This window comes from Astyanax mexicanus, chromosome 8 (assembly GCF_023375975.1).
Source record: "Astyanax mexicanus isolate ESR-SI-001 chromosome 8, AstMex3_surface, whole genome shotgun sequence".
In the NCBI taxonomy this organism is placed as follows: Eukaryota; Metazoa; Chordata; class Actinopteri; order Characiformes; family Acestrorhamphidae; genus Astyanax; species Astyanax mexicanus.
The window spans coordinates 39,926,927-39,942,212 of NC_064415.1; the positions used below are offsets into that span (position 1 = coordinate 39,926,927).

General features: G+C 40.3%; 1 protein-coding gene across 4 annotated transcripts in view; it reads right to left on the reverse strand.

Moving 5' to 3' along the window:
* Positions 1–15,286, reverse strand: part of ctnnd2b (catenin (cadherin-associated protein), delta 2b) — a 176,298-nt gene that overhangs the window by 128,728 nt on the left and 32,284 nt on the right. For all 4 annotated transcript variants that reach the window (XM_007260188.4, XM_049482057.1, XM_049482056.1 and 1 more), the window contains exon 2: positions 2,290–2,423. In XM_007260188.4, the coding sequence (XP_007260250.1) occupies positions 2,290–2,418 (129 nt within the window). In that variant the 5' untranslated portion in view covers positions 2,419–2,423. The remainder of the gene's footprint in view (positions 1–2,289; positions 2,424–15,286) is intronic.

Sequence of the window (15,286 nt, forward strand, 5' to 3'; positions counted from 1 at the left end):
CCATGTCCCTCCATTGCTTTGTCTCCTTCTGCTCTCTCCCTTCATCCCGTCCTCTCTTCTACTCTCTCTCCCTCCCTCCCTTTCTCTCATTTCTCCATGTCCATGCGTTCCTTTGTCTCGTTTTCTCTCTCCCTCATCCCATCCTCTTTTCTACTCTTTCTTTCCCTCCCTTTCTCTCGCTTCTCCGTGTCCCTCCATTGCTTTGTCCTCTTCTCTCTGTCCCTCCATCCCATCCTCTCTTCTACTCTCCTTCCCTCCCTTTCTCTCGCTTCTCCATTTCCCTCCATTCCATTGTCTCCTTTTCCCTCTCCCTCCATACCGTCCTCTCTTCTACTCTCCTTCCCTCCCTTTCTCTCTCCCTCCATCCCGTCCTCTCTTCTACCCTCCCTTCTCCCTTTTTCTTGCTTCTCCGTATCCCCCATTGCTTAGTCTCTTTCTACTCTCTACCTCTATCCCGTCCTCTTTTCTACTCTCTCTTTCCCTCTCTTTTTCTCGCTTTTCCGTGTCCCTCCATTGCTTTGTTCTCTTCTCTCTCTCCCTCCATCCCGTCCTCTCTTCTACTCTCCTTCCCTCCCTTTTTCTCGCTTCTCCATGTCCCCCCATTCCTTTGTCTCCTTTTCCCTCTCCCTCCATACCGTCCTCTCTTCTACTCTCCTTCCCTCCCTTTCTCTCTCTCCCTCCATCCCGTCCTCTCTTCTACTCTCCCCCCTCACTTTCTCTTACTTGTCTATCCCGCTCCAAGCCTGTCTCCTTCTTCCTCCCTCCATCCCGTCCTCTTTTCTACTCTCTCTCCTTCCCTCCCTTTCTCTCGCTTCTCCATGTCCCTCCATTGCTTTGTCTCCTTCTGCTCTCTCCCTCCATCCCGTCCTCTCTATTACTCTCCTTCCCTCCCTTTTTCTTGCTTCTCCATATCCCTCCATTTCTTTGTCTCCTTTTCTTTCTCCCTCCATCCTGCCCTCTTTTCTACTCTCTCGCCTTCCCTCCCTTTCTCTCGCTTCTCCATGTCCCTTCATTCTTTGTCTCCTTCTCTCTTGCTCCAGCCTTTTCTCTGCCTTCTTCTCTCTCCCTCCATTCTCTCTATCCTCTTCCCACACTCCATCCCTCTCTCTGCCTTCTTCCCCCCTCTCTCTGTCTTCTCTCTTCCTCCACCCTTCTCTGTCCTCTTCTTCTTACTCTCCATCCCTCTCTCCTCTTCTCACTTTCCATCCCTCTCTTTAGCCTTCTCCACCTTCTTTTCTCTACTTCCATTCTTCTCTCTTTTCTCTTCCTACTCTTAATCCCCCTTTTACCTTTTTCTCTCTCTGTCTCCCTCCATCCCCCTCTCTGTCCTCTTCTTACTTTCCATCCCTCTCTTTGCCTTCTTCTCTCTCTCCCTCCATCCTTCTCTCTGTCCTCTTCCCACTCTCATCCCTCTCTTTGCCTTCTTCTCTCTCTCCTTCCACCCTTTTCTCTATCCTTTTCCCGCTCTCAATCCCTGTCTTCTTCTCTGCCCATCCTTCTCTCTGCCTTCTTCTCTCTCTCCCACCATCTCTCTTTGTCCACTTCATTTTGCTCTTTTTATTTGGTGTTTTCTGTTCTTTTTTTCGGACTTTATTTTCAGCTCAATTTTTCGCTTTAGACTCATGATTTGGCTCTGATGTATTGGTTTATTCTCTTTCTTTTTTTGACCATCGTCTGTATTACGAATACACTCTCATTTTATGATCCTAGTATTAAAGCCTCATCTACTTTTTACTGCAAGTGTCTGACTGCAGTCTGTATCGTTACAATACTAAAACTCTCTTTTCTCTCAAAGCCTTTTATCCACAAGATGTTAAAAATATTCCTTTGAGATTCTGGGTATATTCACATGATTGCATCACTCAATTCCTGCAGATTCATTTAGAAATCCCTTTATGCTGCCAATCGCCCATTCTACAATATACCAAAGGTGTTTTACCGGATTCTGATCCAGTATGGACTGTAAATGGCACTGAAGTTTGAGATAAATTTTGTTTTGGTGACTTGGATAAAAGACAAACTGTGGTAATGAATGATGCACAAAGTCAGAAGCAATATTTGAGATATTTAGACAGTAATTGATAGGAATTATTTCGTAAAAAGTGGGTCAATAAAACAATCCCCATGCCAATACACAAGCATATGAATGAGGAGATTCCTCATTCATTCCAGGTATTCCTAATGAAGCGACACACAGTCAGGGTGTGTACTAGCTGCAGATGTAATAATAAAGGACATAATCATATGTTTGCTGAGGGCTGCATTGATAAAGAAAGCAGGCTGGATTACCTGCTCCTTGACGGAGGCCAGGATAGCAGAGGTAGTCTCTGTTTCAGATCCATCCCCGTTGGAGGCGTTAAGGACTGGGCTCAACATACTGGAGTTTTCACTGTCAGAAGGTTGATCAGGAACTGGCATTACTCCTGTAAAAAAACATCAAAACAGTGGACTGAATACATCATGCAACAGAAAAAAAAATCTTAGGGGGTATAAATGGGCCAAACATTGGTTTTGTACAATCTTATCATGCATCATTTTAAAAAATCTGACAGGGTCACAGTTTAAGGCTACATTCACAGAGCAGGTAAAGAAGTTGGGCTCCAAGTGGTCCAATGGGCTAAGCACTGCCACTATGATCAGGTGATCGCAGGTTCGAATCCTGTTCGTGTAGCGTGCCATCGGCTACCGGAGCACAATTGGCCTTGCTCTCTCTGGTTGGGTATATGGTGCTCTCTCCCCCCACATCCCTGCAAAGGGTGATGTCGATCAGCACAAGGCCTCTGTGAGCTGATGTATAGGAACCGAGTCGCTGCGCTTTTCTCAGAGCGTTAATGCTACATCAGCAGCAGTTCAAAAAGAGTCTTCACCCTCCTGGTGTTGAGGCATCACTAGTGATAGGGGGAGTCCTAATGAGAGGGTTGCGTAATTGGCTGTGTAAATTAGGGAGAAAATGGGGAAAAGATTGAAATAACACTATATAAAAACAGTAATTCAATACATTAAATTAGTTTGATTAACCCCCCATCTCTAAAGTGGCATATGTAAGGCAGTGTGAACAGCAAAAAAAAAAAAAAACTCTGAATCTGATATTTTCATTTCCAATGTGGGCCACTTAAATATGTGAAATCCAATACATATTTGATTTGAGGCAATGCAAAATCGAAATTTGTGTGAATTTTAAGTCAAGGAGAAAGAATAAAGGCAGTCAGTAGATAGAAAAATGGACGTGAGTAGACAGATGAATGTCAGCAGCGAAGAAGGGTTGTGAGATAGTCCTCATAAACATTTGCGCTAATGTCTGTGTTCCAATACAATTAGAAGGCTTGCTTAGTGTTTCTAATAAAATGGTCAAATGCAGCCACAAGCAAAAGCCACCAGTGTTACAGTAAGATAAAAAGCTTTAAAGACAAACCAAAGCAGTGTCTGTGGTTGAAGAATAGGAGTTTAATAATGCACTCTGCTCACAATTAGATTTTCTCACAATATTTGGCAATATTTGGCAAATTGGACTCATATAAATCAAGATTTTTTTTTTCTTAAGTGTATAAACAATGAAAAATACTGTGCTGTTTTATTCAAAACTTGTGCCCCCACATCCCCACATAGCGGAAAAAAGCATTTGTGTGATTAGCTTCAGTCAAACATGACAAAAAAAACGATCCTCCGTTTGCTTACGCCCACTGGTTCTTCAACCTGCACTAGCAGGATTGTGACCTCTGGTGTTCAAACAATGCAACTGTGTATAACTTCGTAAACAGAACATGCAACCGTATGTTTCCATGATGCACATTGTCAAATTTTTCTATTGGGATGCATCTTGCGTCAATGCTTTGTTGCACCCCCACTGAATAATGTGCCCTTCTTACATTGAGCATAAAGCATATTATCTGTAATAAGACCAGCTATCAGCCACTGGAACTACCGGATAGCTTCTTTGATGCTGCAGAAGATGAAGCATTGTTCTTCTGTTTATACCCTTCAGACAAATGTAGGATTATGGGTCGCATGTAAAAGATAGTTTGAACAGCCAAAAAGAATTGGTGAAAATTTGAATTTGGGCAACTTTTACCTGCCCAGACTCAGGGTTTTCTATTCTAAAGAACCAGCAGCACACCAGATTCCACTTGTTTAATAGTTTGGTCAGTCTTTAAACAACCGATGACATTGGCTTCTGCTTGGCTGGAGCGAACACCTGCTGCCACACCAGCCCTTTACAGATTTACAGATAGGACAGCCGTGGACTAAGTGAACACAGCATGCATACTTCAATCAATCAGTCATTCAATAAATGTTCAACCACTGCGAATGAGAAAATAGAAGCCGGTTGGCATTAGCTTGCTGAACATTCTGAGTACTGCATTATTGGTCATACCACCCAAATGGGGCGTGCCAATGGTTGAATATTGTAATTGCAAAAATACCCTGTTTGTAGCAAAAGGAAAATGTAAACTGTTCTTATCTTCCATTTAATATCTAATAGAGACTTTGGATTATATCTGTCCAGTATTGTTTATTTTACTTTAATCCTCAATATATGGAGTGCATTACTACACTGTAAGCCTGGATAAGTTGAATTTACTTTAAAAAAATGAGTAAATCGGTTGCCTTAAAAAAAGTTAAGTAATGGCTAATGAAAACGTAAGTTAGCAAAATTTAAAACATTAAGTTATTACAACTAAAGGGGAACTTGATTTAACTTTTTTATTTTTGTTATACTGTAAGACCGGATAAGTTGAGTTTACTTAACTTTTTTAAGGCAGCCGGTTTGCTAAAATGTTTTGGGTTATATTTACTTAAAGAAATTGAGGAAACCAGTTGCCTTAAAAAAGTTAAGTAATGGGTAAAGAAAACTTGAGTTAGCATAACTTAAAACATCAAGTTATTACAGCTAAAGGGGAACTTGATTTTTTTCTAAGGTAGCCCAGGAGGAACCACTGCACACTAATGGTGAGTGTCAGAAACTGTTGGACGAACCCAGTATGCAAATAGATTGTGACAGAAGCCAATGGAAAACAAGCTGCCAATGGCAACAGATTCAGGTATTATAAGTTGGTTCAACTCAAAGATCTCAGTTTGAATCTAAACGTGCTCACAAAGGTTTAACTAACTCAAAAAATGAATATTGTTTAGAAATATCCAATTTTATTTTAAACGACCTATGGGTTTACAGTGTAGTATTATTACATGTTACATTATCAACCTCCTTATCACATTATTTTTGACCTGCCATATCATACCGTATGCAATAATATCACCAAATAAAAATGTATACAAATGTTGTTGCAGTAGTGTGTTCTTGGAATATTTTTTTAATTCAATGTTTTGATATATATTGTCAAGAATATTGTTATCGCATAAATACCCTTAAATATCATGATATTTATTTAGAGCCATACCGCCCACCTTTACCACCCGGCCCTACTAGCTAGGTAACTTTAGCTAAGTATAACGTTATTGGCATGTACAGCACAGTCTGATTTCCCTCAACAGTGAAATATTATTCAGTCACAGCAAGCACAACACAGTTTCAGAACCTTCCTCTGCTCTCTGTTCCCTCTTCCTCTGCTGGTTGGTGACTTCCAGACACAGCAGACTCTCAGACGTCACTCTCTGATTGGCTCAGTTTGCCGGCTTTCTATCAGACCTTAAACTCAGCGGCCTGAGCCTAAAATAACCAGAAGCGTGCTGGGATTCCCTTAGCAGCACACCTTCTCCTCCATGCCTTTCTCCTTCTCTCTCCCTCCATCCTGTCCTCTTCTCTACTCTCCCTACCTCTCTCTCTTTCTCTCGCTTATTATTCTCCCTCAATTCCTTTCTTTTTCTTTCTCCCTCCATTCTGTCGTTCTTCCACTCTCCCTTCCCTCCCTTTCTCTTGCTTCTCCTTCTCCCTCCATGCCTTTCTCCTTCTCTCTCCCTCCATCCTGTCCTCTCTTCTACTCTCCCTACCTCTCTCTCTGTTTCTCTCCCTTATCATTCTGCCTCCATTCCTTTCTTTATCCTTCTCCCTCCATCCCTTCTTCTCTTCTACTTTCCCTCCCTCCTTCCCTTTCTCTCCCTTCTCCATCTCCCTCTATGCCTTTCTCTTTCTCTCTCCCTCCATCCCTCCTACCTCAAATCTTTCTCCATTCCTTTTTCTCTTTCCCTCCATTCCTCCCTCTGCCTTCTTCTCTCTCCCTCCGTCACTTTCTTTGCCTCCTTCCTCTCTCTCACTTCATCTTTCTCTGTCCTCTTTTGCTCTCTATGCCTTCCTTTTCCTTCTTCACTCTCTCCCTCTATTTTCCTCTGTCCTCTTCCTACTCTCTATCCATCCACTCTCTGCCTTCTTCTGTCTCTCCCTCCATCTTTCTCTCTGTACTTTTCCCACTCTCCATCCCTCTTTTCCAGCTCCCTCCATTTCTTTGTCTCCTTTTTCTCTTTCTCCATTCTCCTCTTTACTTTCTTCCTCTCGCTCACTCCATCCTTCTCTCTGACCTCTTTTCACTCTTCATCTTTATCTTTACCTTCTTCTTCTCTCTTCCTCCATCCTTCTCTCTTTCGTCTTCTTACTCTCCTTTCTTTATTTTCTTCTTCACGCTCACTCCATCCTTTTTTCTGTACTCTTCTCACTCTTTATCCCTCTCTTTACTTTCTTCTTCTCTCTCCTTCCATCATTCTCTCTGTCCTCTTCTCACTTTCCATCCCTCTCTTTGGCTTCTTCTCTCTCTCTCTCCCTCCACCTTTCTCTCTGTCATCCTCTCACTCTCCATCATTCTCTTTGCCGTCTTTTCCCTCTATCCCTCTCTGTCCTCTTTCCACTCTCCATCCCTCTCTTTACTTTTTCTTTTTGCTCACTTCATCCTTCTCTGTTCACTTTTAACTCTCTATCCTTTTTTTGCCTTCTTTCTTCTCCCTCCATCCTTCTTCTTTTTGTACTCTTACCACCCTCCATCCTTCTCTTTGCCTTCTTCTCCATCTCCCTCCATTGCCCATATCTGCTTTCTCTCTCTCTCGCTCCATCCTTCTCTGTCCTCTTTTCTCTCTCCATCCCTCTCTTTGCCTTCTTCTCTGTCTCCCTCCTTCATTCTCTTTGTCCTCTTTTAACGCTCCATCCACATATCCCTATGCTCTCCATTCTCTCCCTCTCTCTGTTTTTAATTTGCTCCCTCCTTCTCCCTGTATTTCTGTCAATCCCCCTCTCTTTCTCTCTTCCTTTTTGCCACCCTCTCTTTCATTTCTCATCTCCATTTCTTCTGCTCTGTTCAAACTCAGCACTTCATGTTCCTATTTTTCTATCCTTTTATTTTTTTAATCTCTCAAAATCATCCCTTGAGTGCCTTTCTCTTTCTCTCTTGCTTTTGTTCTCTTTCTCCCTCTGTTTCTTTCTTTCTGCCTCCCACTCTCTCTTATTCTTTTGTACTTTTTCTCTCAATTTCTTTTTCTCCTTCTCTCTCCCTCTCTCTCTCTCTCTTGCTCTAACTCTCTCTTTCAGCAGGCGGGTCCAGAATATGGCTGCTCACGTGCAGGACAAGAGCAGCATACACCTATAAATACTGACAGCAGTTTTACATGCACAAATACACAAACACACACACACACACTCACACACACTCAAACACACACACACACACACACACACACAGTAGCATCAGTTGCGTAACTGCTCCTTCTTTCAAGCTAACGGAAACCCCTGGACAGACTGGTACTGACTGTTTGTATATAAAGACAGATTAAGCAGGACAACACAAAGCTACAAATCTCTCCTCTTTTCCAAAGAGAGAGAGAGAAAGTGAGAGAGAGAGAGATTGAACAAGAGCGAGGGAGAGAGCAAGAGAGCGAGACATTTCTGGGTCAAAATGACGTCTTGCCAGTTAAGGGTGATCACTCTGGACAGGCCGCAGCACGGCAGCTTAACTAATAAGATGCAGCAGCTGTGAGGCTGTGCAGGATGGATTACACTCTGTGGTGCTAATCGCAGTCAAGTATCTGCGTCTGACTGATAATATCAAAATTAGGCTTCTAATACATAAAATCCCAGACAAAATGCAGCCAGACTGATAAACTCAGGCAGATATTAATGAAATTAGTGTTTTTATGGAACGTCTTTTTTGGATTTTCCCCAATTTTCTCCCAAATGTAGCCGCTTCCACTTCCCGCCCCTGACTAGGACTACCTCAATCACATAACGCCACCAGTGCTGCAAGTTTAAAGGCTTACAAACGCTTCATTTAACTGCTGCTGCTAACGGAATATCAATTGATAGTTCAACACACTTGCAGGAGAGTGCTAATGCCCACATATGCTAGCATCACTCTGTGTGGGGAAACAACTATTGTGGACTCCTAACCACGAATGGCTGTGGCATCACTGGTAATAACCTGGCAATACAATACATATCACAATGCAGGGGTGAGACAAGACCTACAACCCTGTTATCAATGATCCAGTGCTAAAACTGCAGGGCCAGGACTGTGTATTACAGTTCAGTATACTGAGATACTTTTAAATCACAGTTAAAGAAAACTGTAATAACAAAGCTTAACAAAATATGCAATTTTATGCAGTTTTGAATTTCACAGTTGCTATGTTGTTTTTTATGAAATTCCAGGTGGTCCCCAAGGTGTTGCTAACTGATCCTCTAGTGTTGCTATATGGTTGCTATGTGGTTGATGTGGTGTTCCCAGGCGATTGTTATAGTGTTGCAAAGTGGTAACTGTGGTGTTTTGAGGTGCTTGTTATGGCTTTTCAGGTGGTTGATATGGAATTGCTAAATGTTTGTTATGGTATCTCAGGTGGTTGCTTTACAAGGAATGAGAATCTTTAATATCAGCTCGGAATCTGTTTAATGGAATCTGTTTTATCTGCATTAGTGTCAGTATTAAAACTCTAGTTTTTAGTACCATATCACACAGAAAACAGTCCTAATGTGCCACTATATGAAAAATGGGTATATCTAAATGTTCTTTAAAAATGCTATTAGTACAATGCTCGTAGTCACAAAGCACCTATGTGCACCAATGTGCAGCGCTGGTGTGCGAAAGGCTTTAAGTTACATTGCAAATGGTCTTCTATAATGTTCTTCTCTCCTTTGACGGTCTTCCTTATTTCTCTTTAGCTTTTGTTACACTTCCTTTATCCCTTTGTGTAATTGTTTTAATCTAAAAGTCCTTTGTGATTTGATGGCGTTTTTTTTTTGAAGCAGCAGCCACAATAATTTGATAAAATATTTTCTACTGTATTTTTCTGCACTATAAAATCCTTTAACTTTACCTAAAATCAGCAGTGCACCTTATAATTCGGTGTGACCTATGTATAAATTCTACCTGTCATGTTGTAAGGAGCAGTAAAGCCACTCTGCTAAAGTACAGTGTTATAAAGGATTTTAAGTGAAATTTCTCCAGTACCGAGGCTGGAGCAGTATTAGCATTAGCCGCTAACCGTAGCACTAGCTCTTTTACCGTTCAGAGGTGAGTATATCGGACTGTAGCCTGCACATTTATCGTGTTAAAACAAGCTACATGGGACGAACCACTAGCTGATAGGGCACTGGCTTACCGAAACACTCAGTGTACAGGGTTTCTCAGTGTAGCACTGTCGGGTGACGTTTACTAGCGCTAAGTGCTGCTGACCGCGCTAAAATACTGGAAATCTTAGCTTACTGTAAATAAACAGAAGCACTTTACTCACCCAAATAAACATTTCTTAGGAGAGACATCTGTGTAGATTTACCATTTGACTCATTTGACTTTGAAAAAAAAATTTTTTTTATTACAATTTTGTTTACTTAGCTTAAATCAGAAGGAACAAATGATGACACCATTGTTCCTTAGTATTGTTGCGTAAAATGCGACAATATGCTTATAATCTGCTGCGCCTTATGTATTAAAATAGACCATAAAATAGCCTTTCACTGATAGTGTGCCTTGTAAAACAGTGCAGTGAACCTTATAGTCTGTAAAATACGGTAATTTAATAGAACATATGTGGTGGAAACACTAAGTGAACCGTGCCATACACAAACACTGTTCTGGTAAAGCCTAGCTGATTACTTCAGAATCAAGCCCACTCATATTCACTCATAACAGCAATGCACTAAAATAAACTTAGCTATCACAGAGACATGGTATAATAATAAGCAGGAAGGAATAAATTGTAGAGTTGCACCCGAGAACAACAGCAGGTCAATTTTCTCCGTGATGAATAGATAAAGCATCCAGGCCGGGTCTAAAACAAACACTCCTTACGCTCTTTAGATTTATGCATACTCTAACCCAAACCACAAAGATTCCCTCCTCATAGTGCTGGCATACACAAACAGGTCCCTTGTTGTATCATTAAAACGAAGCATGCTGTTAAATTAGGCTGTGTTCACTTTCACTCCTCTATTTGCTTTGAACAGGAGTTTGGCTATCCACTCTATAAGCATCCTTTCATATAACGAGCAACTCTATAGAAAACAGAAAGCACAGTGTTAAACAGCACTGGTGAGAGAGGGCACTAAGTAGATAACACTCTGTGTTTTTTGAAGGATGTGATGATTCAAGACAATGCCTCTTACCTCTAGGACACACAATATGGTGAGCCTTCAGACAGTAATGAACACGGAAAACAACTGTTTATTAAAGCAACAAGCAAGATCTGTGCAGTGCTGTCAGCTCAGGGTTTACACAAACACACACACAACAATACAGCAGTACTAATGGTCATGTACCACTGCCTTTAAAAAGCCTTGCTGGTGCAGTGCCAAAAAACAACCTATCAGAATCCAAGATTTTTGTCTGGGGCCTTGTTTAAATACTGACAGAATTTGTCTAAAATAGAATGTGTCTAATGCTACAAACCTGAGCCCCATTAGATCTGTATCTAAAGCTGGAGTGTGTAATTCCAGCACTGTACGCCCAGTTTATCTGGCTGATGGAACTATTTCTAAATCAGAGATAAAAGCCAAGAAATAAGACATATATGTACTATACAGCCATAACATTAGCAATGGGTATCACCCATAGACTGTGTATAGCTGGACAGAGAATCGTCTCTTTTAAAAGTGAAGGTTGCAGAAAGCTGTGTAACCCCACCCATTCCCATCGGTTTCAATGGCAAAACAGACAACTTTCAATAACGTTTTTTTTTCCCAATATACTGTAATTCTACCTCCATTATTTAAATGCAACAGCTAGTGTAACCTCTGCTTATATTGTCATTTTTATATCCCCACAGAATTAGTTTTTTAAAACATTATTCAGCTCTATTTAAAAAGGTGTGGTTCTGTGGCAGCCCCTCAGGGGCGGGTTTACTCAAATGAATAGTCTGTCTCTCCACAGTCTTTCTCCCTCCTCTGGTCTCTACTGCCCAGACTCGGGTTTCAAGATCGCCAACATGGCGGAAGATTTTGGCTTCATTTTTATTGAATGAATGGGAACGGTGACACGGCGTCCATCTTTTTTACAGTCTCTGGTATCACCACTGATTTACAGAATCGATTCGATTGTGATTCACAAGATTGCAATTCAATTAGATTTCCAATCTGATTCAATATCTGATTTGATAACAATTAATTTAGGAATATTTCAGTTACAGGTTTACAGGTTTTGTTCAGATATGAAAAATATAATAATATAAAAAAATATAATAATTAATATTTAGTATTCCTAAACAGCAGTTCCACACAGCATTAGTGATAGGAAATACCTTGATTTATTTATTTTCTCTTAAGTTTGGATTGATTTTCTTTTACTCTAAATGTAACTGCTGCCATATTTAAGGTGGAACGGAGAACTTAAAAAAGATTGATTAGTCACTTCTCACACCTTTGGATTTGAAATGCACGAAACGCCAGGTTTAAATACATTCTTACACTCTACTCTCATAAATCAAATAAAATTAAGCTTTTAGCATCAATTATCACACTTGTGATGTCTTGGATGAGGATAATATGTAAGTGTTAGTGTGCGGGGGGGTTTGAACATGTTGAAACATGTTAACATTTACACTTTTTACTGACACACTACATACTGTGTTTTATCTACTTCAAGACAAAAAAATGCATTATTGTCATTTTGAATTAAATTAAAAGATATCTGGTTTATTTTAAGCTTAGCTGTTTTTGCTTCCAAACCATGATGGTCAAACAGTGGTGCAAACCAAACTCTGACACAAAAACCTTGTTTTTAAATTTTTTGTTTCTTGCATTTTGACATAATGTGAATTGTGAAGTTGTTTTTTTAAATGTGTTAAAATGTCATGATGAATGGACCAAAAAACAGAAATCGGTATCGGTACAGTATTGATACCCAGTCCTATTCATGTCTCATAAAGTTTCATAATCTAGCACAGGGATTTCCAACCTTTTGCAACTTAGGTCCCACTCTTACCCCACCGCATGTCTTTCCACAGCCACAGGAATAGTTTATTTGCAATTTAAAACAAAATACAGCACAATCATCAACTGTTCTGTTCCTGTGTATGTGAAGCCTAGTGCTATATGTAGGTACTCAGTGCTGTATTTTCTTAATTTCAATTTATGCTTGCTTTTCTGTGTTCTTTCGGCCAGAGATACAGTGTCTGCTTCACTATTAGATGGTCCAGTTCAGGGTCTTGAAGCTTGTCAGGGTCTTTTCTTCTTCTTCAGTTTTTAACCATTTATCCATGATGTGTAAAACGCAACAGCTTCACTCAGACTTAGTGACTAGCTTGTTAATCTACTAGCTAGCTCACTATGCTTGTCATGTCCTACGCCAAAACCAATCAACAAGCTCAACCTAAATATGTTTTGTTTTGCTAAATTAAACATCCTTCTTCTTAATTTACTTTTGCTGAACTATCTATGTATTGGAAAAATTTTTACTTTGCAAAACAGAAAAAAACAAAAATGCTATTGAATAAAGGCTCATATTTCTCAGTGAGCTTTTGCTACCATGGCAAATTCAAGACATATTGCTGTTTTTTAATTTGAATACAATGACCTTCATCACCACACTGCTTTCTAAGTGAGATATTGTGAGGAGCAAGGCATCAAATCTGCATTTTTTGCATTTCAGACACAGCCATTGTATAAGGCTTAATACAAAAAAAAGAGGGGCTCCGAGTGGTCCAGCAGGCTGCTGCTATGATCAGGAGATCGCCGGTTCGAATCCTGTTCATTTAACTTGACATCGGCTACCAGAGTCCTGAGAGAGCACAATTGGCGTTGCTCTCTCTGGGTGGGTAGATGGCACTCTCTTCACACATCACTCCAAAGGGTGATGTCGATCAGCACTGTGAGGGTCTGTGAGCGGAACCAAGTCGCTGCGCTTTCCTCCGAGTGAGCTATGATACTACTCAGTAATGCTGCATCAGCAGCAGTTCAAAAAGAGGCAGCGGCTAACTTCACATGTATCGAAGGAGGCATGTGCTAGTCTTCACCCTCCTGGTGTTGGGGCATCACTAGTAATGGGGGAGTCCTAATGAGTGGGTTGGGTAAACTGGGGAGAAAATAAGCTAAAAATGATAAAAAAATACAATAAAAGAGAGTTCTGTATTTAAAATACTGAATAGCACACTTTAGGCAGTTAACGTAAATACACCAGTACCTGTGCACATCCTCAGCTCACAGTAAAAGGGGAACATCATGTAAATCTTTTTATTCCAGTAAAGCTCTCCTATGATGTAATATTTCATATTTCATGCTCTTAATAGGACTTCTCCTATGCTGTAGCATTGCATCATCAACACAGAGCAGAGGAATTAAACCTAACACTTCCGAAGAGTCCTGTCAGAAATGTCGCTATAAAGCAAGCACAAAGCAGAATACTGTTTCACGGTGAGACAGCGTGGACGTCACAGCACATGATGCAGCGCCCGTTTTAATACCACTGTATTTTGTCATGCAGAGAAATCTGTGACACCTCCAATACAGTACTATACCCCCCAGCACACGAGGGCCGCTGCACTTCTCTGATAGGCTGATTATTCCTTCAGCAGCACTATGACATCACATCCCCAAAGAGGATGTGGTATCTATGGCGATATCAGCTCGTTTTGACACCGACGCCCAATCAGGAGGCCTGTCCCACAGCCCTGGCTGCGCATCTCGCTCTCCATCAGCATTCTATCGGCTCAATGATTAGCAGATCCTCCGGAAGATATGACACATCACTTCACCACTTCGCCGTGAGCTCTGGCAGCTTGACAGCTCACACACTCGACACACTCGCTTCCCTCCCGTTTCCTTCAGTAAGCGCAGTGCTTAATAGGTGCATTCTAGAGCGGAAAATGTATCATTTGTTAATCATCCTGGCAATACTGAGGTATGCATTATTAATATTGCAAAAGGTGAAGACATTTGTCCTGTGTTTTCAGTACTGATGGGCAATCTGTTCCAGTTAGACTATGATGTTAATATTTTTACATTGTATGCACGATCGTATTTTTTCTATTATATATTTTTTCTATTATATGTAATCATTTTTAAAAAGAAGCGGAATAAAAGAAGCACTGTATATTGGAAAGAACCTGACGGTACAATACGTATCATGGTACTGGATTAACAATTTAATATAAATATCGCTATACATGCACTATTAATAAGAAATTAATTAAGATATATAGTTAGATTAGGTCAGCGGGAATGACAGGAAGCACAGAATGAGCTGTGGCCAGCCTGACAATGTATTAATATTTATGTCTTATCATTTTGTTCTGTCCAATAATAAATAAAAGCTGTGACACTTTGACAAATGTGTTTTGAAGAGAAAAAATAAAGATTAATACATAAATGCATATTATGTATACATAGACACACACACACACTCTGCATGTATACTATACACACTGACAGCTTCATTTAATCTAAGAACCCTGGGAATATTTTATGTTGAAATAAGTTTCTAATTATATTTGATAGATATGTTATCCACTTATACAGGTTTAAGGTTTAATGGGCTAAAAATAATCCCAATTTAAATCTCAATTGCAATATTCTGTGGAAAAATCGCAATTAGATATTTTGCCCAAATCTTGCAGCCCTAATTTCTCTCCGTTTTTTACAATGAAAAAGTCCAGTAGCACTTTTCTTTAATACATTCCGCTGTGCCACATGACTTCAAATGAAGCAACAAAAGTGGGCAACCATAATTGTATGCTTTTTTAAGTTTTAATCAACCTAATTGCAATCTATAATTCTATAAATTCATATTTTGCTGTTTTTTAGCTTCTCTTTTGTAGTAAGGTGCCTTTTCATTATATGTGGTGCTGGTATGTGTGTGATGTAGCAGCCTACTATTCCCCGATTGGCTAGCTGCAATGTAGCTGGCAGATTCATTTGCATAAAGTT